The sequence below is a fragment of the Trichosurus vulpecula genome, chromosome 4, assembly GCF_011100635.1.
Source record: "Trichosurus vulpecula isolate mTriVul1 chromosome 4, mTriVul1.pri, whole genome shotgun sequence".
Classification (NCBI taxonomy): Eukaryota; Metazoa; Chordata; class Mammalia; order Diprotodontia; family Phalangeridae; genus Trichosurus; species Trichosurus vulpecula.
In genome coordinates, this window is record NC_050576.1 from 34,254,021 (window position 1) to 34,280,595 (window position 26,575).

General features: G+C 47.9%; 1 protein-coding gene across 1 annotated transcript in view; it reads right to left on the bottom strand.

The window, feature by feature from the left end:
* ARMH1 (armadillo like helical domain containing 1) overlaps positions 1-11,839 on the bottom strand; it is a 52,264-nt gene extending 40,425 nt beyond the window's left edge. Inside the window, exons 1-4 of the mRNA XM_036755460.1 lie at positions 11,634-11,839; positions 8,684-8,752; positions 8,087-8,253; positions 7,660-7,856 (exon numbers count right to left, since the gene is read on the bottom strand). Coding sequence (XP_036611355.1) covers positions 7,660-7,856; positions 8,087-8,253; positions 8,684-8,752; positions 11,634-11,839 — 639 coding nt within the window. The remainder of the gene's footprint in view (positions 1-7,659; positions 7,857-8,086; positions 8,254-8,683; positions 8,753-11,633) is intronic.
* Positions 11,840-26,575: the final 14,736 nt, after the last annotated feature.

Sequence of the window (26,575 nt, forward strand, 5' to 3'; positions counted from 1 at the left end):
GTGGGACAACCAACTTGAAGCTGGGAATCTGAATCCCAGACCTCTTATAAGCAGTGAGCCATCTTGGTCAAGTCTTTCCGCCTTGGTTTCTCCACCTGTTAAATGGGAGGAACAATGGAAGCAAGACCTCCCTTACAGGGTGGTCATGAGGAAAGCGTGAGAAACCGAGACTTCCCTGAGTGACTAAAGAGTCCTTAGATTTTTAGTTCCTCGTTTCTTTTTCTGAGCATGGATCAGAGACTTAAGCGCTCCTCAGCACCTGTTTCAGCTGCCTTCACTGCTGCCATTGGAACAGATTGTTCTGCTGGAAGTCTTCACTGATGGGTCTGAGGCCTGCTGGTCACACTCAACCTGGTTCAGCCCATCTGCTGAGATGGTTTTACTGGGGTGTGGCCACTGCCCATGCTACAGCTTCTTGGAGCTGCAGGTGAGACTCCAAGAATGGGTGAGCAGCCTTGTAAAGGGCTCAGCAGGCCTCACACCACAGGTGCTAGTCCTCCCTAAACACCACCCCCCCACCCCAACAATCCTAACCATTGTACTGGAATGTAAAGGGGCAAGGGTCATACCTGAGGCCCAGATACCCAGTGTCAGGAACCAGACTCAATTTACCCAGACTCAAGAGTACTCCCTTAATCAGTCCCAAGCTCAAAGGGGGCACCTACCTGGCTGAGCCTTGCCTGGGTGACTTAGCACCCGGGGCTCTGAGATGGCAACAAGCACTCCTGCCCTTGGGAGCATGGCCTCAAAGCCACTTCTGCATGGGGACTGGCACCCAGACTGAGGAAGCTGTGGATGGAGGCCAGGCCAGCCACAGGGACTTCCCCGTCTCTGATTAGTTCAAGTCCTGGCCAGTGCCAGGGTATTACTCAGCCTGGTGGCAGCTTTGGAGGAGTGGGAGTTTCTGGAATATTTCCTCGCTGGGCTATTGCGTAGGACAGGGGTGGGGAACCTATGGCCCTCTAGGTCCTCATGTGTGGCCCTTTGACTGAGTCAACTCATTGGAGACTGGAGACTCATTCTCGTTTTTTTTGTTGTTGTTTGTGGAGGAGGGAAGGCAGGGACATACAGCTAATTAAGTGTGTTGTGTGTCAAGTGTCTGAGGCTGGATTTGAACTCAGCATCTCTTGACTCCAGGGCTGGTGCTGTACTCACTGTGCCACCGAGCTGCCCCTGGAGACTCATTCTCAAAGAAGAACCTTTTGATGATTTTTCCTGGCAATGACCTGATCCTGAACGGTCACCACAAACCCCTCCACTTCCATAGACAAATGTCTGTCAGCTCTGTGGACTGAGCTCACCTAGGGAGCTGGTGGCAAAGTACATAGAACTCTGGAAGACCTCAGTTCAAATCCAGCTTCAGACATTTAGTAGCTGTGTGATCCTGTCTGCCTCAGTTTTCTCAACTGCAGAACGGGCATAATGATCGCACCTACCTCCCAGAGCCAGCCGCAAAGGAGTTAATATTTATAAAGGGATTTGCAGGCCTTAAAGCGCCATATAAACACAAGTCATTATTATGATTATTTCCACGGTCTCCACCCAGGGAGAGTCTTTTAACCCTGTTCTTGGCCCTTTACTGTTTCAGTAAGGGGGAGGCAGGTGTGATTGGGATTTGTGGGACACCGCCCCCCCCCCACCCCCAGCTCACTCGGTCTCTGAATGTAACCACAGGTGAGACTCCTCACCCTGGATGACTCCACCTCTGGACTTGTCATGATGGAACTGCCCTCCGCTCTGTTCCTCCCAGAGCCTCCACTTTAAGGGAAGTGCCCAGGCCAGACGCACCTTCATTCCTCTTTCTCATCATTGACTATTATTATATTTCTTCTGTTTTCTTCAAAATGTAGAATGACATTTTTAAAATCACGGAACAAAAATGATGGAGAAAGTTGGTACCCGAGATGAGTAAGGTGAGTCCTGGAGGCATTCACCCTGGAGGCATTCACGGTCCCCAGGCCCCGGTGCTGAAAGGAGAGCCTGATGGCCTGATGGAATCGCTGAAGCCCCTGGCAGGAAGATTTGAAAGATCATGGAGAACAGAAGCAGCGGCCATCGGGCTGCAGAAGGGCAAAGGTCATCCCAATTTTCCAGAAAAGAAACAGAAGAGCATCTGCACACTTTAGGCAAGTGAGCTTGACGTCAATTCCTGGGAAAACTCTAGAAAGCATTTGAGAAATGCCTCTCTTTTGTGTCCCTGGCACTGAGCACAATGCCTGGCTGGGGAGAGGGTGACAAATTCCAGCTCTGTGTCAGAAAACGACAACAAAGTTCCTTAACTATGAGAGCTGCCCAAAGTAGCCTGGGCTGCCCGGAGAGTTGTGGGCTCCCCCTCCTCGGAAGCCTCTGGGCAGAGACTGGATGAGCACCTGTTGGGTATGCTGGGGTGGGATTCTCTTCTTGTACCAATTTCCAACTCTCAAATTCGGGAATTCTGTGCTAAGCTGCATTCAGTAAAACTAGTAATGTATGCCTTCCATTAACTTTTATCATTGTTTTGTGAAGTGAAGTCTGTTCCTGAAGTATTTCTACAAAATTTGATTTGGTTTATCATGTATTTTGAGGACATCTATCAATTCTCTTCCTCCTTTTTGATAGAGCGTTAATTTTTTTGTAGTTGCCTTGAGGTGCCTGTGCTTCATTAAGCATTGTTAAGTTTTTTTGTTCATATACCTAGATCTATTTCACTTTTCTTCCAAAAGTATACATTAAGAATGGTATTGTAGAGGCGTTGTTTAGCGCACTACCTGGAACACAGTAGGTGCTTAATAAATAACTTGTTAAACATGTTCTTCTCATTAAGCTTTGACTTCAGGATGTCAATCAGTCTCTTAACATTCATAGGCTCACCTTTCTTTTTGGTGACAGGATCACTATCTCCCAAGGATCCCCCTCCCCAAATTGGTCCCCCAGATCTATGTGGATTTGGATAGGTTTTTCCCTTAACTGACCTTAGGGGCTAAGGTTCAATGATCCCTAGTGGATGCAGCTTCCTGGTGGCCTCTGGCCATATTAATACAGGTCCATGGTTGCCCAAGGGCACATGAGGCCCACCCAATATGGAGTCAGGTCTCTTTAGATTTGGCAGATGCCCAAAGAGTGACCGTACCCTGCCTTGTTGACCAGAAATATTTCCATATGGAGACCGGGACGAGGGCTGCATTTACTTAAGTTAGGTTCTGGAGTATCCTTGTTGAAGGATTCAATGAATGAAAAAGCATTGATTATGCACTTACTATGTGCAAAGCACCATCCTAAGAGCTGAAAACAGAAAACCAGAACAGTCCTTCCCCTCAAGAAGGTGACATTCTAATGGGGGAGACAATCTACATGGAAGGTTTCAGCTGCAAATCAGGTAGAAAGATCCCATGATCCTTAGGGTGCTGCTGCAAAGCAGAAGGTAATACATCTTTTTTTAGTGTCTTTTCTACTGATAAAATAATATCATTTTCTGAAACTGAACCATTTGACATTGGCAAGGACATTGGTGATGAGAACTTTTATTTTCTGGGTTTTAATAGCTGTAGTTGCTGGGGAGACGGGAGGTGCAGCACATGCAGAAACAGTTTCCATGATTCATTGTCCTAGGTTGATGGCTGTTAGTTTTGGGGGAGGAGGGGGCTGCCACTCCCAGGGTTCTTGAGCCTGCCTGCCTGCTTTTTGGTGGCATTTTGTCAGAATTTGGTATTGGCGGTGGCAGGGAAAACGGGGCCCTTTTCCACAGTAATTTCCCCTCCATGATGACAGCAGGGCCTGAGCTGGAGGCAGGACCATGGTCTGGAGGGCATTGCCACTGCCAAGGCTCTTGGGTTCTGGGTCTTGGGCTCTTTCCATCATGGCTGCTGTAAGGGGGATGGTTGGATTTTCCTGATGGAGGCAGGACCATGGTCTAGAGGGCACTGCCACTGCCAAGGTTCTTGGGTTCTGGGTCCTGGGCTCTCTGCATCATGGTTGCTGTGAAGGGGACGGTTAGATCTTCTTGATGCATGTCTCTAACCTGGAGGAGCCTCGGTACTTCCTTTAGGTTAGCTTGTGTGCCCCAAAGTGGCAGCTGAATATCTTTTCTATGCTATGGCTAAACAGACTTCCTTTTGTTTACTGCTGAATGACTTACAACTACCTGAACCTACCCTGACAGATGACTGGCCTGAGTCAGGCCTGTCCATTATGACCTCATGCCTAACTTGTCAGAGAAGACCAATACATTGTAGGTATCACTTTTATCCATTAGTTGATTTTGACTGTCAGATTCAAACTCAAAGCCTTCATTCTCTGTTCTTCCTTCATGCACGTTAAAGAATTTCATAGTTACTGAGTCCAGATGACATTGCAGAAAGATTCCAAGAGATGAGGACGTGTTTAAGGTGTTTTTGGTGGGACCCTATGATGTGACATCATCCGTGTACGTTGTTATTCATACAATGTCATGGTATGGATTTCCTCTTTGACTTGAAAGCCATCTTTGGTTCCATTCAGAATTGGTAAAAAGAGGTTTAAAGCTAGGCAGAGCTCCAGCGTGCTTGAGATGCCATGTTTTATATCGGTTGTTCTTTATATTACCATGGTGGTGATGAGTTTTCAACAGAGAACTGTTTTCCATGTGCACATCAAACACTCAAACATTCGCATTATGCTTGGGTCTGTTTTCTGTATTTGCTGTATGTGCCTAAGCTATGAGTGCAAAACTGAGTCAAAGGCCTGGTGAAAATCAATAAAGGCAGTAGAAATGTTACATGGCTTTGGGGTGGTTTGTTCAGTAATACTGAACAAACCTCTATACCCCCAAGATTTATTGGAACAACCTTTTTGGCTCCTTTAATAATATATTATTTTCTTGTAAGTACATGTAATTTTTGGGGGGTGAATGCTTTGTGTGAAAAACATAAACATATAATTGGTCTATATTTGTAGGGTCATTGGCATTCCCATTTTTAAAATACTAAATATGTGATGCCTTGCATTAAGAAATCAGGCTTGTATCAGACAGCAAGCTGGTAAAGCCTTTTGCTAGTAATTCATAAATCATTAATAAATGCTTATTGACTAGAAATTCATGTGCCCCTGTGAGGCACTGAGTTAATAATTATACATCTTGTATGGACCCATTGTTTTCCAGTTTTATAGAGAAGGTAGAAGTTTCAGGCACCCGACTCGACATAATTTTTCTGAAATCCATTATTACAATGGCGGCAAGCTTCCTGTCTGGTGTGTGATCCAATTTGCCTTTTGTTGTGTTGGATTTCTTGCCATCATATGGGTGACTAGTAATTTCTCATATCCTCCTTATTCAGGGGTCTTCTCTATTCATTTCTTTACCTCTCAAGCCTTTATAGTATGACTTTTGATTGGTATTGAATTGCTTATTTTGTTCTTTCCAGTGTTCTGGTTCCTTGTATCACCTTAATTTTTGGTTTTCACTTTCAACTGCTGATTAAGGTTGTCAAGGATTTTTTGTATTTTATCTTCTATTCTGTTCTATTCTGCATGTTTCTTCTCTGTTTTTTGGCCTTTAGTCAGACAACATGGAATGCAAATATTCCACTGAACCTATCAGACAGCTATTAAGGTAGGCTTCTACCTTCTCATAGTTCGTCTTCCATGTTTTTGTCAAGTCTCCTCTGCCATCATGATGCTTGATCCCTTTTCTCTGAAGTATTTGTAGATACCTCCATGTCTTCCAAGGTCCTCGCCATGGCAATGGTCATAGCATGTAGACGCTGTTGTATGCAGGTCGTGAAACATTTCCTCACTAGTCATTCGGAGACATTAGTCCCGTTTTGTCATTCATTTTATTATTAGGTATAATTTCCAGAGTTTGTACTCAGTGATGATTTTCGGTGACTGTAGGGGTCATAGTTATGCTTTGATTTTTTTCTCTTATTTCATTTAGTTGAGGTTTTTATTGTTCAGTCTCACTTCACTTGTGTCCAACTCTTTGTGACCCCATTGGAGGTTTTCTTGCCAGAGATACTGGAGTGATTTGCTGCTTCCTCTTCCAGCTCATTTTATAGATGGGGAAACTGAGGCAAAGAGGGTGAAGTGACTTGCCCAAGGACACATGGCTAGTAAGAGTCTGAGGCTGGATTTGAACTCATGAAGTTGAGACTTTCTGGCTCCAGACCAGGCACTCTATCCACTGGGACACCTTGCTGCGCACAATCTAGGTTTAGGGGTAAAATTATTCTTTTTTTTTTTTTTAATAAATTCTCTTGTATTGGTTGCCATTGCATTGCTGTGTTCCTTGGAGCTGAGCCTGAGACTGGGGAAATGAACACTATCACTCTCCATACTTGTGCTTACTAGCCTCAGATATGGATCCAGGATGGAGCAGAACGACAGGGACACTTTATTATATTTTTGTATTTTAACTTCATGTTGTTAAATCTATGTGATTAAGGTACTAAATATCTGAATCTATGGGTGCCAAGAGAAGAGACCTGAGGCAGTGAAATATCTCACATGGTGGGAACAACAAACTAAAATTATAAGGAGTAAATTCATATTTAAATTTGTTGTTGTTGAGTCGTGTCTGACTCTCCACGACCCCATTTTAGGGGTTTCCTGGCAGAGATACTGGAGGGATTTGCCATTTCCTTCCCTAGCTCATTTGACAGTTGAGGAAACAGGCAAATAGGGTTTGTGACTTGCCCAGGGTCACACAGCTAGTATGTGTCCGAGGCCTGATTTTAACTCATGAAGATGAGTCTTCCTGACTCCAGGACCAGCGCTCTATCCACTGGGCCACCTGGCTGCCTCCATATTTAACTATTTGACCAACATTTCACCTAGACTATAATAGCTAATAATAATAATATTTATATGGTGATTTAAGGTTTGCAAAGCCCTTTACAAATATCATCTTGTGATGGAAACCTAGGAGGAAGGAGAAAATGCCGAGTGGTAAGATGCCACATTAGGGGTGGGGAAACCAGTGAAGTTTTTGGAGGTTGTCAGCCTGGGGATGAGAGGTTAGCCTGTGCTCACGTTACAGAAGAGGTGCTTGAGTAGAGTGCCACCTGGTGGCTAATGTTGATACTGCAGTCTAGTTAATTCAATGGCCCTGACTAGGTTTTTACTTAGGTGATGGCACACACATGCCAATATTCCAAGTGAAAACAGCATGATAGGTATTTTCTTAACCCCCTCCCCACATATAGATGTGATTATACACACACACACACACACACACATACACACACATTTTAGACCATGTAATAGGATCATATACATTTCGAACTGGATGGGGTCCTCCCGCTCAGCACTTCGTGCCTCCCTCCTCTCTCTGCCTATCTTATGGGTCAGACACTGACACCCAGAGAGATCAAGCATCCAAGGTCACACAGGTATAGCAAGGGATAGAGCTTGACCCCAGACCTTCTGAGGACCAAGGGAGCTGCCCCCTTTCCCAGCTCCATTTTGCATCTGAGGAAGCAGAAGCAAGAAGGGAGGAGGTGGCTTTTTCCAGTATCAGACTTCCAGTTCAGTGGCATCCTCAACCACACCAAGCCACCTCCTCCCCCACACCGAGTCCTCTGTATGGTGCCTGTGGCTTCTCTTGTCCACTTCCAAGTGGGCTGAGGCAGGACCCTGGACTTACAGAATGTGGCAGCTGTCAGGGCTCTTCGGGGATGCCTTCTGGGAGGCAGCAGGTATGCTCACCTGGGCTATCCTGAGCGTCTGAAGTGACAGCTGCTGGGCTTTGGGGGAGGCGCAAGGCACCAGAGCTATCAGGCCTTTGTACACCTGGTTCTGGTACTTGGGGTTCCCGTGGACTAGAGCATCCAGCAGGATCTGCACCTCCTCCTGGGTGTCTTCACACTTGGACTTGGCCATAAATTCTGCAATGGACCGCACGCCTGTGGGACAGGAAGAAACACAAGCCTTGTGGCAGCGGTAAAGACTCTGGTTCCCTGGGTCGTCCCTGGCGGCACCTGGGGGAGCCAAGGCCCGGGGCTGCTGGGCTGTGGCTGCCCCTTGTGCTCAGAGCTTCGGCTCCAGGGGCAGCTGCCCGGGGCGGGGGCATCCAGGGACAGGCATCGCCCCCTTCTGGAGCCTGCTGGCCAGGCGCCACACATGCTCTGCCTACCGTAGCTTTCACAGATGAGCTCCTTGTACTTCCGTCCACAGTTGGCGATCATTTGGAGTAGCAGGATGGCTTCCTTTTTGTCTTCTTCCTTTATTTTCTCCAGCCCCAGGATTTCCAAAAGAGTTAAGACTCCTCCAACCTCAAGGAACTCCACGAGGTATCGATTACTGTCCAGGACAGGTCACAAAGTGCACACAAAAAAGGAACATTGCCAACTTTTCAGCCGGGTGCCTCCAAGATAGCCTGGCCCCTCTCTGCTGGGAAACAGCCCTAACTAGGGGCTGGAACCTGGTTCTGGAGCCAGAGGATTGGGGTTTAAATCCCCCCTTTGATCTTGGGCAAGTCCCTGTCTCTCTGTGGGCCTCAGTTTCCTCTTCTGTACAATGGGCTTGGGAGGGGGAAGGCAGATTAGCCTAGATGATCCTTCAGGGCTTTTCGGCTGCACATCAGGGCACCAGTTCAGCCCAGCTCTGCAGACCCTTGTCCCTGTTCTCGCATGTGACATTCCAGGGACCCGAGCTGAACTTCCCAAGCTTTGGCCCCAAATCGAAGGCTCTTCCCTTCCCCCTTCCAGACTCCCACCCCCCCCAGACTCACCAGCTCACAGCAGAGAGGAAGATGCCAATGGCCCTCAGCAGCTTATTTAAGCAGGTCCCAGTCATGTAGCTGGATGACTGGTTAAAGGAGGAACCTTGGGAACAGCAGTGCTGGTCACCCCTAGGTAGGCTTGCTGTGCTCCTACCCCTTCTACCCCAGCTGCCCTGATGGCTTCGCTGTCAAAAGTGGGGGGGTGGTGAAGCTAGAGCCTTCCTGCCAAGGGCCAGCCTCCCCCAGAGGGGCCCTGCCCGAAGTTGCTGGGAAGTCTGGTCCTCCCAGTGCTGGCTGGAGTCCTTGGATGACCAAAGGAGAACACAAAGTAAAGTGCTTTGCAACCATCCTGGAAGGCCTTAGTACTGGCTGCTTGTGACAAGGAAACACATGCGTGGTTTCCTTAGGGTAGGACAGAAATGCTCTGGATTGGGAACCAGAGTCTGGGTTCAAATCCTGACTCTGTCACTTGCTAACTGAAACCTTAGGCCATCAAATCAATCAGTCACCAAGCAATGATCCTAAGGAAATCTGCTCTTGAAGAGCTTCCACTCTACTGCGGGAAATCCCTGAACCTCTCTGGCCCTCAGATTCCCTTTCTGTAAGATGAGGCTTGGCCTTGGTGGCCTCCACGGTCCTCGAGTTGAGTCTCCTGTACTCCCTCCCCTGCATCCGAAAGCATCTGATACTTTATATGCTTTTCTTAAGCTTGGTCTCCAATATGATTCTTTAAATGACCCTTTACAAAGAAGTCAACAGTGAATGATCAGGGGCCTGATTGCTGAGTGGGATGGGGGGAAAGGAAGGCCAGCTCAGAGAGCTGCACACACAGTCCTGGAGTCTGAGAGATTATGGAACAAGGTTTGGATCCGTGTGTGTGTGTGTGTGTGTGTACATGTGTGCATGTGTGCATGTGTTTATATATGTGCATGTCCGCATGTGCGTGTATATGTGTATGTGCGTGTATGTGTGTATACGTGCATCTGTGTGCATGTATGTGTCTATGTATGTGTGCATGTGTTTTTGTGTATATGTATGTGCATGTGTATATATGTGTATGTGTGTATGCATGTGTGCATGTGCATGTATATGTGTATGTGTGTATGCATGCATGTGTGTATGTGTATATGTATGTGTGTACGTGCATATGTACACGTACTTGTGCATGTGTATATGTGTGTACATGTGTCTATGTATGTGTGCATGTGTTTTGTATATATGTATGTGTGCATGTGTGTGCATGTGTGTATGTGCATGTATATGTGTATGTGTATATGTGTGTACATATGTGTCTGTGTGTGTGTGTGTGCGCGTGCGCGCGCGTGCGTGCGTGCGTGCGTGCGTGCGTGTCTTGGCTGATCAGCTAAGGACCTTTGGTTGGGGTTTCCTGTGACTGGGAAGGAGAGATTACCTTCTTCCTCAGCCCAGCCCAGTCCCCCCCCACCTGTGTGGCCCCCCTAGCCTGGCTCCCAGACTTCTCTGGTGTCTTCATGTTCATAAAGCACTGTCCTATTACATACCCCTTTAAAGAGGAGGAAATTAAGGTGTCGGGGGTGGGGGGGGGCTTGTCACATGACTATTCAGTCTTAGAGCAGGAGATATCTCAAAGTAGACAGCCCCCTCATTCCACTCCATAGGCGATGGTTTCATGAGCTGCGCTGGCCAAGACCAGCTAGGCTCAGCACTCAGGAGGGTTAGAGCTAGTGAGGACCTTCTGGAGACTAGCTTCCCTGTCCACAGCTGGGCTGGGCCATCGAGCACTGACTGACACCTGGAGCCAAAGCAGTTCCAGCTCATGGGACCTGCCAGAACTTGAAGACCTTTGGCAACACGGGGAGGCCCTGAAGGAGACGGGGGCTTCTCCTCCCCATCCCCTCTCTGGGCCTGCCTTGCAGCTGCTGGTACCGTCCATCAACTTCTCCGGACAGGTCCTCTCTCCGGTCTCTCCCACCTCAGCTCTATCCCTGCTCTTGCCCCTCCCCCAGCCCCTCACCCCGACCGATGCTGCTCAGCCTCCTCTGCTGGGTCATTGTCCACATCACACTCCTGACATCACCACCGAGTGCAGGCCCCTGGTGACCCCTCATCAGCAATCACCTGCTGCTCAGCTTCTCCGCCCCAAGCCTTTCCTTACGTTTTCCATTCAGCTGTCAGTGATCTTCCTAAACCTAAAGCATAAGTCTAGGGGCTGCTAGGGGGCGCCATAGTGCACAGAGAGTAGGGCCTGGAGTCAGGAAGCCTCATCTTGGTAAGTTCAAATCCAGCCTCAGACACTTCCTAGCTGTGTGACCCTGGGCAAGTCACTTCACCCTGTTTGCCTCAGTTTCCTCATCTGTCAAAAGAGCTGAAAAAGGGAATGGCAAATCGCTCCAGTATCTCGGCAAGAAGACCCCAAATGGGGTCATGAAGAGTTGGATCTGACTGGAACGACTAAACAACAAAAAAGCAGCCCCCCACCCCCACCCCCACCCCTTTTGGCTCAGTAAACTCTAGTGGCTCCCTAGATCTTCAGCATCAAATATGAAAATATAAAATCCCCTGTCCTTCCAAGCCCTCCCGCCATCCTGGGCTCCTCACACTTGGCCTCCCTCCTGCACTCTGACCCAGCGGAACTTAGCACAGCCTGGGCACCGACGAAGCGCTTGATAAAGGCTTTTTGACTTTTGTCCTTACTTCTGCCTCAGGCTCCCTCCATCTGAGGAAGATTACTGGGGGGCCTCTGTTGTAGCATCCCCCCAAAGGCCTCCCATCATGGATGCTTCAGAGCATGATGCCTGGTACCCAGTAGTCACTAAGTAAATGTGGAGTTGGATTGAATGGCATGGAGGGGACCCTGCTTCTCACAGGTTCCAGCAGTGCCATACAAGGCCGGGGTCCAATGCCTGAGGCTTCAGCCTGCCCCTTTTTCCACCCCCCCCACCCCGTCTCAGGACACAAGAGCTGTGCCTGCAAAGGATACGTGAGCCTCAGCCATGTGGTCAGGCGCACCAGGAACAAGCTGGCCCCCTGGGAAAACTCCTGCTCCAGCTCTGGGGCCGTCTTGCTGTGGTTGAATCTGATGAACATATCCAGGATGTGGATTCTGGCCGCCTTGCCGGCATTGTCCCACTCTTGGAGGAAGCTCAGCAGCCGGCTGATGGCTGCCTGCTCTTTGATGGAGGTCATGAGTCTGGGGTCTGCAGAAAAAACCCTGTGGCCAAAAGGAAGCAAGCTGTGAGCCAGCTGCACAGAGCCCACCTGAGCACCCAAGGGCCCTGGAAGGCACCCTCCCCATCGCCAGCATCCCCATCTCCAAAGGGCCTCCCCGTTTATGCTGTGGGCTCACAGGACACTCAGGGACTCTGCTGAAACTAGCAGCCAAGCGGCTGGTCAGCCCCCGGTCAGCCCCCGCCAGGTGGGAGCCCAGGTCACTGTACAGTGGGCTCCTTCAGAGAGGTGTGCGCACAGGGTGGGTGGGAGAAGGGCAGTCAAGTGTTATGAGGGGCTTCCCTGTGCCTTGCCTCACATAGTTTCCTGGGTTTCCCATCCCCTCTCTTTCTTTTTTCCTCTGAAGAAGAGCACTGAGGAGCACAGCTGGGGGAAAAGTTTCTGTTTCCTCGTTGGCTTAATGGGCTGTGGCTTGTAGGAGGCTGTGTCCTTGGCAGAGTGTTTTCAGTGTTTGGGGGAGGGAAGGTCTAAAATAAACCCGTTTTCCAAAAATAGTTGTGATGGAAAGTGTTATTACCCATAACCAATGTTAGTGGTGATGGGTGTGAGGCGGGCGCTCCTCTTGTGTCTAACAGGCGACTGAAAGTCATATTTCACATTACCGTGGGCCGGCCGGTGATTTACAGAATATTTGGGCAACATTCCTCGCAGGGGCCCCGGCTGGTATGGAAGGAACAGCTTGTGTTCGGGGAAGACGTGCATTGCGCTGAGACCGCTCCGCCTTGAATTTACGGCCCCATAAACTGCCTCTGCACCCTCACCAGAGATCTAGTTAAAAGGACTTTACCGTCTGAAACACCCTAAAATTGATTCTAAATGAACATTTCCTTACGCGGATTTGAGATATTGATGGGGCCCTGCTCTCAGCATTTTATTCAGGAGCAATGATCTGCCCTGTATGCAAGCATTGTGGGTGCACGGTCACCTGTCCTTTCTCTCATGCCCTCCTCCTGCCCAGAGGACACTTGGGAGTGAAAGGGCGACTAGCTTGAAAGCAGTAGACAATGGGCCCCCTTGAATCCAAGCAAGAAAGCCTCCCAGATGCCTGAGGGACTGAAGCCCAGCCTGGAGGCACATGCCTGTGGAGAGAAAACCGGGAAGCCCCCAGTCACCTTGAAAAGTGGCTTTTAGCTTTTAGGCAGCCGTGGAGGGAGCAGCAGCTGGCCTGGTCCCCAGCAAGGCAGGTGGAACAATATTCTTAGCATCGCCCTCCCCCCAAGGCTGGAAAAGTGCTGCCTGCCCTCTGCCCCACCACTTTTTTAAAAATTTATTTTCCCCCCTGCTCCCTTCTTCAGTAAAGAGACTGACAGAAATTGAGAGACAGAACCTTAGACTTGGAAGACTCTGGAGGCCACATGTGCTGGCCCAGGCCAGAGCATCCCTGCCAGGGGGTTGTCCAGCCTGGGCCCACCACCTGCCCAGACTGCTGACTTTCTCTACTCTTGGGTAGCTCTCAGGCACTTGCTGTCTGTGCGAGGCTGAGCAAGTGAGCAAGGCCTCTCAGCCTCAGTTCCCATCTGTGAAATGGAGACAAAGAGAAGACAAGGTTTGCCGAGCACTTACATGTATTGTTCCACTGACTCCTCCCCACGAGTCTGTGGAGTGGGGGCTTCTGTGACACTAGTCTTATTGATGATGGCCTCTCTGCCAGTGGCTCCTGGCAAGGGGTCAGTGAGAGCTGGATGGGAAGTGCTTTACAAATCTCAGGACGTTTTGCAGATGTGAGCTGTCCACTCAACCGTTAGGAAGTTTCTCCTGACATTCAGCCTTGGCCTGACTCTTCGCAGCTTCCCTCATGGTTCTTGGTTCTGCCCTTGGGGGAACAGAACAAGGCTGACCCCTCCTCCACGGGACAGCCCTTCATGCATTTGGACACAGCTCTCAGGTGTCCCCTTCCACGTTCCTCCAACAGATCTCCATGAGTGACACAAACTCAAGACCCTTCTCCCTCTTGGCCATCCTCCTCTGGATTCTCTCTGGCTTATCAAGGGGCTTCCTACAGCGTATCAGGGCACAGGGCTCCAGGTGTGGGCTGACCATGACAGAGGTCAAAGGAGAAGCACTTCCTTAGCCTTGGATGCTAGGTTGGCAGCAGCCCATCCTGCCCTGGCACAGTTCTCTTGGTTAGGAAGTCCTTCCTGAGCCCTTTGCATGATTGCTTCTGCTGGTCCTGCCCCCTGGGCCCAGAGAACAAGGCTTATTGATCTCTCCAGAGGAAGCCTTCCAAAGACAGTTTTATTTGCCACCAGCGTGTCTGCCTGGTCTTGATTTCACCATCATCTTCATTACTTCAAGCTTTGCTGTTGTGGAGTCAGTTCAGCCATATCTTTGTGACCCTGTCTGGGGCTTTCTTGGCAAAGATACGGGAATGGTTTGACATTTCCTTCTCCAGCTCATTTGACTGATGAAGAAACTGAGGCAAACAGGGTTAAGTGACTTGTCCAGGGTCACATGGCTAGTGTTTGAGGTTGGATTTGAACTCAGGTCCTCCTCACTCCAGGGCAGGCTGCTCTGTCCACTGGGCCACCTTGCTACCCCTCAGCTTTGCTACTCACACCTCATCAGTTCTCTCAGTTACTTCTGCTCCCCACCTTCACTGGAGGGCTAGATGTCAGAGCAAAAACCTCCTCCCACAGCTCCCTTTATAGAAGACTAAAAATGCCAGCCATCTCTTCACTCACCACCAGCTGCTCTGCTTGGTTTCTACTCCACCATCATTTTCATCATGCCCCCATCCCCTGCCCTCTGGCATTCCCCCTCCCCCTTCAGCTTCCTTTTGCATTAGATTGTAAGCTCCTTGAAGGCAGGCATTGTCTTTATCTTATTCGAATCCCCACCACTTAGCACAGTGCCCGGCATATAGTAGGTGCTTACTGGGTTGTGTTGTAGTTTTGACATCCCTCCTGAGTTTTCTCTGAGCTCCATGGGGCCAGTTTATTCACCCAGTCTTCATGATCTGGACTAGCTGCCTACTAACCAACTGCCAGAATCAGAGATAAAACAGTAGCTTTTAAAACCCCTTGGACCTGGAGGCTTCCTACCCTTCCAGCCTTATTCTCCCTCCCCTTCCCCACACGGTGACGATGGCCTCCTTGCTGTTCTTCATACAAGACATGCTATTTCCCTACTGGGCAGTCTCACCATCTGTCCCCATGCCTGGACTGCCCTCCCTCCTCACCTCGTCCTCCTGGCTTCCCTGGCTTCAGGGCTCAGCTGCAATCTCCTCTTTCGGGGCAGCTGGGTGGTGCCATAGTGTATAGAGCGCTGAGCTTGGAATCAGAAAGACTCGTCTTTATGAGTTTGAATCCAGCCTCAGACACTTCCTGGCTGTATGACCCTGGACAAGTCACTGAACCCTGTTTGCCTCAGTTTCCTCATCTGTAAAATGAGCTGGAGAACGAAATGGCAAGCCACTCCAGTATCTTTGCCAAGAAAACCCCAGTGGGGTCATGAAGAGTCAGATAGGGCTCAAACAAAAATCTCCTCTTCTGCAGGAAGCACCCTTTCCCAGTCCTCAATGCTGGTGCTTCCCTCTATGGATTTGCTCCAGTTTATCACATTTCTAGCTTGTTGGTCCATAATTGTATGTGTGTGTATGCGTGTGTGTGTGTGTGTGTGTGCAGGGTTCTTCCCATTAGAGCTCCTTGAGGGGCCCATTTTTTGCCTTTCTTTGTAGTTCCAGCTGTTAGCAGTGGGCTTGGCACATAGTAGGTGCTTAATGAAAGCTAACTGACTGAGTGGGGGGGTGAAGTCTTGGAACTCTGAATTTTCCAGGGGAGCCAGGAGAAAGGAGGTATCAGGAATGGAAGTGAGCAGTCAAGGGTCGATTCAAGGAAAGGGTGATGGTGAGATAGGCCAAGAGAAGTCGTAGGGAGGACATGAGATCTATGTGTGCCTTTGAAGGGCCATCACCTGGAAGAAGGCTCAGGCTGGCTCCAAGGGGCTCCAGAGAGCAGGACCAGGAGGCTTGCGGGGTGGTTGCTCCACAAGGGAAACTTCTGTACCACTGAGACCTCTTTCTCTAGCCTGCCCCCTGTCCTGGGCTCCAGCCCCCCATTACAACTTGCTGCACACCTCCACCAAGTGACAGTATCTCCCACAGGCCAAGATGGCCTTGTCCATACCAAGCCTGCCAGTTGTGCCTACCCTGAATTCTCCAGAAGCTCATACCTTCAATTTCTCTCCTAATTTTCAACTTTTTCTTCTCCACTGACTCCTCCCCTGTCACCTTCAAACATGCCTAGATCTTCCCTGTCCTTAAAAAACTTTTGCTGAACCTACTACTCTTGAGCCATCTTTCCATCACCCCTCTCCCCTTCACAATCAAACTACTAGAAAGGTCAGGTTTCCATCCCTACCACTGGACTGAAACGGCTCATTTCAAGATGACTAGTCCTCCACTGGTGGCTAAATTCAATGGCTTTTTTCTTATTTTTATTCTTTTAAAATCTTCTCTGCAGCCTCTGAGGACACTCTCTCTTCCATGGGTTTTTAATGACATTGCTTTTATAGTTTTTTTCTCTATTAGACTAATCCTTCTCAGCAGATGGGTTGTATGATGCAAGGTAGAGATCTGTTTTTTTGGAGTCAGGAAGACTTGAGTACAAAGCCTACTTCAACCACTTAGTAGCTCTGTGACTGGCGATTCACTTCAACTCTGTCTGCTTCATGTGTAAAATGGGGATAAATACTAGCTTCAACCTCCAGGGTTACCATGAAGGTCAAATGTGAAGTGATCTGCAAATCTGAAAGCACACAAATCTTCTCTATTTTGATCTTCAGTCTCCTTGGCAGATGCATCACCTACGTCCCAGCTTCTATGCAGGGTTGTACACTAGGGTCCTCTGCACTCTCTCTTTGGGTGATCTCATGAGCTCTGATGGATTCAACTATTATCTCTATGCAGATGACTCACCACTACAAGCCCAATGTCTTGTCATGGAACTCTTGAGTTCCATGGTCTCCTGTTCCCAGATTCTTGCTTGGTATTTCCACCTGGATGTCCTACAGACATCTCATACTCCAAAATTATCTTTCTCCCAAATCTTGTCCCTCTTCCAAACTTCTCTGTCTCTATCCAATGAATACTTTCAAGATTCAATCAAATTGGATTTCTTATTTGGCTATTTCATTAAATGACTTTACTATGACCACCAACTAGTAAAAGTAAAAATATTAATGGGGGTTCATGAACTATGGTACTGTGAGTGAACTTGAGTTAGCTTGTTGGGAGGGGGCAAGTTGTAGGTCAATAAACACTTATTAAGTACCTACAATATGTTAACTACTGGGATACAAATGTGTCTACAGATGGACCTTTCTTTTCCATTTCCACAGCCTCCACCCTGGCCTAGAGCTGTGTGACCTAAGGCTTCTCATGTCTTCCTGTGCCACAGGGTTATAGCTTTAGAGCTGGCTATGGAGTCTAGCTCCCCATTTTAGATGCTGAGACTTCTTTGAGTCATAGCTTTTCTGACTCTGTTTCATTAGCAGCTATTTATTAGAGGTGGTAATGCATTTTTCCAAGTTCCATATGAGTGAGTAAGGGAATAGGAATAGAGAAGGCAATAACTCTACTGTCCTCAGACTTGCTGGGAGGCATAGCAGCTTTTCTCCTCTATTTCCTTTTTCTAGGTCTTACTCAGGTTAACAAACCATTCTTTGAATTTATGCTTCAGCTGCAGGAAATTCTGCTGTGCTATTTTGCCAGGATAGTGGACCACTTTTCTAGATTTTTTTTGATTCATATTTGTATTTCAAAGTTCCTACTCAGCTCTGGTCTTTTCATCAGAAATGCTTGAAAAGCCTTTATTCCATTAACGATCTATTTTTTATCTCCAGTAGGATTACACTTATCTTTGCAGGGTAAGTTATTCTTGGTTAAAAGTATATCTATGTCTATATCTATATCTATATCTACATATCTTTTGCCTTTGTATTCCAAGATCTCCTCTCATTCAAAAAGTAGCAGCTGTTAAGTCTTGTGTGATTCTGACTGTAGTTCCTTGATACTTGAACTACTTCTTTTTGGGTGCTTGAGGCATTTTTCCCTTCACATGGGAGCTTTGGATTTTGCCTATGACATTCCTGGGACTTTTACTCTTGGAAGGTGGATTAGTGGGTTCTATCTTTACATTACTGTCTGGTTCTAATCTAGGCAATTTACATTAATAATTTCTTTTTTTGAGGGGCAGGGCAATTGGGGTTAAGTGACTTGCCCAAGGTCACACAGCTAGTACATGTGTCAAGTGTCTGAGGCCGCATTTGAACTCAGGTCCTCCTGACTCTGGGGCCAATGCGCTCCTCACCGCGCCACCTAGCTGCCCCACATTAATAATTTCTTAAACTATAATGGCCAGGTTTTTTTTTTTGGCAGGGCAATTGGGGTTAAGTGACTTGCCCAAGGTCACACAGCTAGTACATGTGTCAAGTGTCTGAGGCTGGATTTGAACTCAGGTCCTCCTGACTCCTGGGCTGGTGCTCTACTCACTGCACCACCTAGCTGCCCCATAATGGCCAGGTTTTTAAAATCATGATTTCTCAGGGAATTGAATGATTTTTAAATTATCTCTCTTTGGTCTGTTTACTAGGTCAGTTGTTTTTTTGATAACACATCTTAACATTTTATTCTATTTTTTAATCATTTAGTTTTGTTTTAATATTTCTAGCTGTTTCATTGAGTCCTTGGTTTCTGTTTGGTCTTCTAGGTTTCAGGGATTCCTTCTTACTTTTTCAGTCTTCTTATACCTTACTGCCCTCCACGTACTCTATTATCCAGGGACGCAGGTCTCCTTGCTGTTTCTTATACAAGACACTGGAAGTCCCAGAATGCTCTCCCTCATAATCTTTGCCTCTTAGCTTCTCTGGTTTCCTTTAAGACTTAGTTCAAATCTTATCTTTTCCAGGAGGCCTTTCTTGGGTCTCTCCCACTGCTAGTGCCTTCCCTCAGATATTACCTCCCATTTACACTATCCATGGTTGATATGTACATAGTTGTTTGTATATAGTCTCCCTTGCTAGAATGTGAGTTCCTTGAGGTCAGGGACTGTTTTTGCCTTTATTTAGAGCTATTAGAGCATGTAGTGCTGGGCCTAGATTCCAAAGATAGAGTTCAAATCCGGCCTCTGACACTTACTAGCTGTGTGACCCTTAGAAAGTCTGTTAACCTCTGACTCAATTTCCTTATCTGGAAAATGGGGCTAATAATAGGACCTACCTCCTGGAGTTGATATGAGGTTAGAATGAAATAATGTGCTTTGCAAACTTTAAAGTACTATATAAATACTAGCTGTTATTGTCATTTTTAATAAATTACTTCACACCTGCCGCACTTAGCACATCGTTGATAAATGCTTGTTGACTCTGATGTGAATCCAGCCTTCTTTCCAAAGTACTAAGTAACCCCTTTACAAAGCTGACAAAACCATTTTCCTAAGACACAGGCCTCACCAAATCACAACCCTACTAAAAACTTTCAGTGACTCCTCATTACCTTCCAAAGAAAATACAAAGTACCCAGCCTAATTCAACACCCTCTTCAATCTGGCTCCAATGTAGCCCTCTTGCCTCACCTGACACTACTCTCCTTCATGTGTTCTAAGATCTTCCTGGAATCTGGCCCACTTGCTAGTCCCAGATCTCTACCCACCAACTCTCAGGGCTGGAATGGACCTTTTCACATCAGCTTCCATCTCTCTCCATTGCCATGGTGAGGCATTGGGCACGCCCCTTCTTGGAGACTGTCCAACAAAGAGCACTTGTTGGACATGTTCCAGCTGAGATTCATGTTCACATATGAGTTGAACTAGATGTCTCTGAGGGCCCCAAGGTCCTGGGATTCTGGAAATCTTGGGCCCATCCCAAGTGTTGCTCTAGCTAGAAGTGACCTGGTCCTTCAGTCAATCAGGCCCTTCTGCTGGACTTTTTCTTAGCCCGTAGTCGTGGTACAGCTTCCATTAAAGTGTGTTTCCTGAGGGAGGCAAGCACCCACCATTGTTAATTGATGTCCCCAGCCCTTGTGCTGGACCTTCCACCAAATGCTCAAGCACCCATTTGTGATGGTGCCTCTTACCCCCTCCCCCATGGTATCTCTATTCATCTTCGCCTAGCTGTTCTCCCACTTTCCAAAGAAGCAATGGCTCTTCTAGTGCGACAATTAGCATTTTATAAGGTGAGGTAGGATCAAACAACCCTTGGCACGTTGTCACTGCCATGTCTGCAGCCTGGAGCAGGATCATTGCTTTGGGTTCCTCTTACTTTGTGTGATCCTCAGCTATGATAAGAAGAAATCCAGAGGCTCTTGTCTAGATAGGTTTGTTGGAAAGTCCAAGTTCCACATCAGGCATGGGCAGAGCAGCAAAATGCACACTGTGGATGGCTGGCGCAAGGTCTGGAAGGTGTTTTATGATTGAGAGAAGGCAATAACCCTGCTGTCGGCAGCACTGTTATCACCGGGCGCCAAGGACAAAATCGGCACCATGCATGGTCAGTGACATTGTGACTGGAGCTAACGGCTCCTCTGTAAACACAAACGCTCTTTCGTCACAGCCAAATGGCATTCAATAAGGTGAGAGCATTTTTTTTTGAAATGTCAAAGAAATTATTTCCAATTTGGTGCTCACAACCAGAGACCCTAATGATCAGAGGAAATGAGAAACAAACAAATTAGCAGTAATGGGAAATGGCTTCTGGAAAGAGGATTTAATTTATAGACAACTGATCACAACATGCAGTGTGCAGTAAAACCTGCTTCAATGGCTCCATTGGAAGAACTTGGAGGGAAGGAAACCAGAGCAAAGGCTTCATCGGGAGTAGCTGCCATCAGCTCGTTGGAAAGAAGCTGGTTTGAAAAAAATCAAGCACATGAAATGAAAATCTGTCAAAACTGGTGTATTTTTGGCCTTCTAACCTTAGCAGAGTCCTCCTTAGGGAAAGAAGAACTCCATTTTGCTTCTGTAGTCCCAGGCTCATAGATCCAGAAGATGAGAAAACTGAGTTCTCCAGAGAAGGGATTGGCCCATGTCATGCAAGTGTTAAGTCACTTCTCTAAATATTTTTGTGAGATATCTTGGTTGATCTCCTCCCTATCAAGCTGTTCCTTCCCAGTCATTCTCCCTACATCCCCTAGCTGCAGGCAGCCCTGCCCTCCCCAAGGCTCTGTCCTAGCCTTCTTCTCTCCTTCCTCATTGGTTGATCTCACCAGCTGCCATGAGTTCAATTATCTCCACACAGTGACTCCCAGATTCATCGCTCCAGCCCTGGCTTCTCCTCTCAGCTTATGTCCCAGTTCACCAACTGAAAATTTCCAACAGGACCTTCAGTAGATGTCTCAAACTCAGTATGTCTAAAAGCAAAATCCAAATCCTTACCGTTTCTTAATTTTCCTATTTCTGTCCAGATCAATGATATCCTCCCAGTCAACCAGTTTGGCAACCTTATGTCCAACTCACCCCACATATCCAAACCAAATCTCTAGAAGGAGTCCTCTTCTCTCTGTTCATACAGCCATCACCCTAGTTCAGTTATCTCATCATCTTTCACCTGCAGTAGCCTCCTAATTGATTTCCCTGCTTCCAGTCTCTCTCCTTTCCACTTCATCCAGTCTCAGGGACCTCTCAGATTGTATGATAATAGCAAAGTGGGTGGGAATCATTGCCTTTACATTTCATTCTTTGTCCATCCATCCATCCATCCATCCATCCATCCATCCATCTATCCATCCATCCATTCCATCCATCCATCCATCCATCCATCCATCCATCCATTCCATCCATTCATCCATCCATTCCATCCATCCATCCATCCATCCATCCATCCATTCCATCCATTCATCCATCCATCCATTCCATCCATCCATTCCATCCATCCATCCATCCATCCATTCCATCCATTCATCCATCCATCCACTCCATCCATCCATCCATCCATCCATCCATTCCATCCATCCATTAGAATATGAGCTTCTTGGGAACAGGGAGAGGAGGCAACATATGCTAGGAAGGCCAAACTACTTCTTCTACCAACCACTACCACCACTCAAATCTTGATGGAGATAGCAAGGACCCTGAATCCAAAATTTTTGGGAATAGTGTACCCCTTAGATGATGAACCACGCTTCTAGCCTGGGCCCCACTGCCATCAGTGTGGGCAGCGATCACTGTGGAGAAGGGACCTACCTTACTTGTCACCATCAACATTAACTGCTGACCACTTTCCGTGGGAGGGCAGCTAAACCCAAGAGTCCTAGGAATAGCAGCACTTTTCCATTCTCCCCTATCCCTCTGCCTCAGACCACTGCCCCTGTGGCCAACCCAGCCCTCATAGGCAGCATTCCAGGAAGCAAGCCTGGTGAAGCCACAGCCTGGCCAATGCTGCTGTGGGTGCTATAGCTACAGCTCCAGACTCAAGAGTCAGAGTCCTTGGCATTGTCAAATGGTTCCACACCAGAAGCAGATAGGATTTTATCAGTGCAAATAATACTCCAGAAGAGGCATGACCATTAATTTGCTGCTGTTTCACCCCAAGGACCACGGGACCTTTTCCTTCCAACTTGTGTAGTCTCATTAGAATGGAAACTCCTTGAGAGCTGGCCTTGTTTTGCTTCTCTATTTGCACCTCTGGGCTCAGTACAGTAAGCACTTATTCAATGTTTTTTCATGCATTCACTTCCTTAATAGAGGGCTTACACACTGTAAGACCTTAATAAATTCTTGACTGTTTCCTTCATTGATTTTTTTGCATCTCCAGCATTTACTACAGCACCTGGCAGTCAGTCCTTAATAAATGCTTGCTAATTAGCCGACTAGTTCAACTATAAGCTGCCTCTTCAGAGGCCCAGTGCTCCATGATCTCATAAGACTTTGGGACCCGAGTCTCTGCTTCATCTCAGGAAGCATAAGCGTGGGCATATTTTGATGACAGAGGCATCAGAAAGTAGCACCTTTCCTGTCATCCTTGGGGCAGTTCATCATCCGACATGCACAAGTTCCCTAGACTGACCAGGGAAGGGCTGGGCGAAGGTTGGCCTCATGACCTTCTTTCTATGGGGAGCTGGGAGGAGACAACGTGATTTTTCTTAGGTCACAGGTAATGGGGGTGTTTACCGCTGATGTGTGTTCTCGATATCATGACACTTTTACCTAAACTGTTTTTGTGTTTATTATGATGAGTGGTCATGTGGCAAATCCTGACTGGTCTACAAAGTGGATGGGGGATCTGAGCATCATCATGAATATTTACTCTGTCACAACAGAAAGGAACTGTTACTGCAACAAACATTTAGTAAGGGCCTATCATGTGCCAGGTCCTGCCTTGGGTACTGGGGGAAGATGCAAGTTCCTTGAGGGATCCCCCCACTCCCCAAACTTGGCATTCTTCCCTGGGACCTTCCCTGAACACATCATTCCAGCCCCTTTGGTCTCCCCTTACCACACAACTGCAGGGAGTCATATGAAATCAGAACAGAACTTGTACAACTTCTCCCCTCTTCCTCCTGGATCTGACCTTGAGGTCAAAGAGGATGAGGCCCATCTCCGTTCCACATGACATAGCCCTTCAGATATTTGAATATGGTTTCCCCAGGCCTAACTTGTCCAGGTCCTTCAACTGATGCCCATGTGACACAGGGCCCCAAACCCTTCATCATCATGGCTGCCTTCCTCTGGACACTCTCCAGTTTAACAAGACCCTTCCTAAGCTTTGAACACAGTGCTGCAGATGAAGCCTCATGAAGGCAGAATAGAGCAGGATCCTCTCCCATCTTCTCCACAAGTCTGAGATACTTCATCAAAAGCTTTGCTCAAATAGAGGTATATCATGTCTATGACCTTTTTTTCATTTACCTGACTCCAAATCCAATGCTCTCTCCACACTCTGCATATGATATTGGGAAGGTCAACAGGATATGCTCCTGATGCTCTCTGTACAGTTACAGAGCCAAGGACAAAATTTCCCAGAGCTTCATTTCCCATGACGCTTGGAGGCCGTGCTCCTTGGAAGAAATTCTCTGGACTATATTTTCTAGAAGACTGTATGTCTAACCCAGGATAGTGGTGTCTATTGGCAAGGAGTCTGGCCAGGAATCTCCTGGAAAGTGAAAGGTTTAGGAAAGCCTGGAGAAGCCCAGGTGGCCAGCAGTGATGGGGATGGCAAGTGGAAGGCTATATAGTTGTAGGGAGGAGGCTAAACAGGATGTCCTGGAGGGCTGGGAGCTGGTGAGCCATGAATATCCTGGGACCCAGCCTCCTAGCAGAATCAGGAAGCCTCTGGGATTGGGCCAGGAGGCTTCACTACATCACCTATCTGCTGTCCCTAGAGGGGGCCCCAGGAGTGAATGAAGCATTTATTAAGCTCTTACTGTATGCTAAGTTCTGGGGCTACAAATAGAAAAGATGGTCCCTGCCCCCTAGAAGCTCCCAGTCTAATGGGGGGGGGAACATGTCAGATGGAAAGGTCCCTAGGTCCTTGGAGTACAGCAGCCAAGCAGAGGGTGAAGCCTCTCCTTAGTGTCATTTCCACTGATAAAATGATAGTGGTTTCTGATATTGAGCCACTCAACAAGGCCAAGGACTTTCCTTTCCAGGTCCTCAGGCCTCGGGGCTGCAGTGCCTGCAGGAGCACTTGCCAGGCTGCATCTCCAAAGGGGGATGGCTATGGGCACTGGGCAGGAAGCATAGCTACTCCCAGGGCTCTTGGCTTCAGCATCCTGGGCTTTCCCTATCAGGGTCTAAGGAGATATAGGGATCCAGGTGGCAATAATCATTTGGCACCACCTGCTTCACTAGTAGGTAGAAATTGCTGAGTTTGGAGTCAAGAATTACATCCCTCTTGGGGTTTTGGGGGGTAAAGAGGTGGCAGAGATTAAAGGAGATTAAGAGTTAGGTTAGTCTATAATCCCTCTGAAACCTGTAAATGGTTAGGGAGGAGCAGAGAATGAATAAGTGAAAGATAATAAAAAAGCATTTTTTAAGGGTTACTTTGTGTCAGTGGGGATAGAGATACAAAAGGCATGATCATCCTTGCCCTCAAGGAATTTACATTCTGATAGAGGCAGTCAACACACACATATGTGTGTATAGATGTATGCATGTGTTTACGTATGTATGTATATGTATAGAAGGATGGGGATATGGCTAGGCAGATAGATGGATAGATAGATAGATGGAGTGTGGCCAGGCTAGGGTGTTTTGCTTTGGGATGTCAGGAGGAGGTGAGTAAAATCCTAGGAGATCAGCGGATGCATCCTTTCTAGAATGCTAGTGCCAATTTGGTTACTGGCACATAGCAAGAAGTGGAAGAAGGATGGTAAACGTGGCAGAGAAGGATCCTGCTACTTGATTACCACAGCACCTTTCCCCTGGACATCTGAAAACAGCCTTGTCCCCGGTCTCCCTGCCTCCTTCACTCAGCTGCCAAACTAAAACACAGGTCTGTCCATGTCACTCCATTGCTCACTAAACTCGATTGCCTCAAGCTGGATCACATACAAACTCCTCTGTTGGTGTTTAGAGCCTTTTATGGCCTGACTCCCAGCTACCTATCTGGGCTCATCATTCCTCACTCCCTTTTGGGCCCCCTTTAGCCCAGGCAAGCTGGCTTTCTTGCTATTCCTCACATGAGAGTCAGTTAATAAACACTGATTAAACATCTACCATGTGCCAGGCACTGTGCTAAGTGCTGGGGTTACAAAGAAACGGCCAAAGCCATTCCCTGCCCTCAAGGAGCTCATGATCTAATAATGCACAGACAAGTTGTAGCCAGGACAAATAAGAAACAGAGGGAAGGAAGTGGTATTAAGGGAGGCTGGGGAAGGATTCCTGTAAAAGGTGAGATTTTAGCTGGGACTTGAGAGAAGCCGGGAGAAGAGATGAGGAGGGAGAGCCTTCCAGGCTTGGAGAAGAGCCAGAAAAAATCCCCAGATGAGATGTGGAGTGTTTTGTATGTGGAACAGCAAGGAAACCAGTAAACTGGATCAGAGTGCCGGTGCGGGGCTGGGTGTTGTAAGGTGTAAGGAGACTGGAAAGATGGGGGAGTGGTACTATATGGCACTCCATCTCCCGCCTCCACTGGTCACTGGCTGTGCCTCCTGCCTGGAGTGCTCTCCCTCCCCATCCCTGTCTCTTGGCTTCAAGTCCCAGCTAAAAATCCCACCTTCTACAGGGAGCCTTTCCTGATCCCCCTTGATTCTAGTCTTTCCTCTATTGATTATTTCTAATTTATCCTGTACAAGGCTCATTCCTACACAGTTGTTTGCATGTTGTCTTCTCCATTAGACTGTGAGCTCCTTGAGGACAGGGATTGTCTTTTGCCCCTTTTTGTGTCCCCAGGGCTTAGCATAGAGCCTGGAATGTGGTAGGCGCTTAGTTAATGCTTATTGTCTGCCTCACTTATTTACGTTGTTGCTTCTCGGTCTTAATTAAATACTTTTGCAGTTGCATTTGCGGCTCCCACAGTCTGGGGCGGGGATTGGACCCAGCCCACTGTTTGTGTCTCTGTTTCCTGGTCTGTACAAGGGTCTGAAGCAGGCGGAGAGGTCCCGTGGGGTCCCGTTGGCTGCCTGCCCGCCTCCCTCCCGCCTCCGCCAGCCCAGGCGCAGCAGCTAGCTAAGAGAACTGACCGGGCCGCCCCCACAGCCCCGAGGTCCTTACAATCCCGGAGAGCCCCCAGATCCGCTTACCACCCTCCCGAAGGTAAGCC